The sequence below is a fragment of the Nestor notabilis genome, unplaced genomic scaffold (genome assembly GCF_000696875.1).
Source record: "Nestor notabilis isolate BGI_N333 unplaced genomic scaffold, ASM69687v1 scaffold16919, whole genome shotgun sequence".
NCBI lineage: Eukaryota > Metazoa > Chordata > Aves > Psittaciformes > Psittacidae > Nestor > Nestor notabilis.
This window is the reverse complement of record NW_009942569.1, coordinates 9,693-10,226: the sequence shown is the minus strand read 5'-3', so window position 1 is coordinate 10,226 and position 534 is coordinate 9,693. Positions and strand designations below refer to the sequence as shown.

Sequence of the window (534 nt, the reverse complement as noted above, 5' to 3'; positions counted from 1 at the left end):
GCAGCTGGACCACACCCTCGCCTTCCACAAGCTGGTGGCCTACACACTGGCCCTGCTCACAGGTACTGCCCGGCGCGGGCCGGGGCGCAGTGGGCACCGGGAGGTGACCATGCAGTGACTGCCTGTCCCCTCCAGCTGTGCACACCATTGCCCACCTCTTCAACCTGGAGCGCTACAACAGCAGCCAGCAGGCCATGGACGGCAGCCTGCCCGCCGTCCTCTCCAAGATGCACCTCCAGGGCAGCAACAAGTGGCTGAACCCCATCCACTCCAACCAGACGGTGAGCGTGGCCCTGGCATCCCGCTCCCCAGCACCGCCAGCCCCTGCACCCCTAACCCGCCCTGCTGCTCCCACAGACAGTCGAGTACATGGCCTTCACCACCATCCCGGGGCTGACAGGGGTCATCATCACGCTGGTGCTCATCCTCATGGTCACCTCCTCCACCGAGTTCATCCGCAGGAACTACTTTGAGGTCTTCTGGTACACGCACCACCTCTTCCTCATCTACTTTGCTGGCCTCGTCATCCACGCA

The 534-nt window shown here is 63.9% G+C and overlaps 1 protein-coding gene across 1 annotated transcript in view; it reads left to right on the top strand.

The window, feature by feature from the left end:
• Positions 1-534, top strand: part of NOX1 (NADPH oxidase 1) — a gene marked incomplete at its 5' end in the record, with an annotated part of 3,756 nt that overhangs the window by 1,307 nt on the left and 1,915 nt on the right. The window contains 3 exons of the mRNA XM_010021469.1: positions 5-62; positions 136-281; positions 358-534. The exon at positions 358-534 is cut by the window's right edge and continues 1 nt beyond it. Of these exons, the coding sequence (XP_010019771.1) occupies positions 5-62; positions 136-281; positions 358-534 (381 nt within the window). The remainder of the gene's footprint in view (positions 1-4; positions 63-135; positions 282-357) is intronic.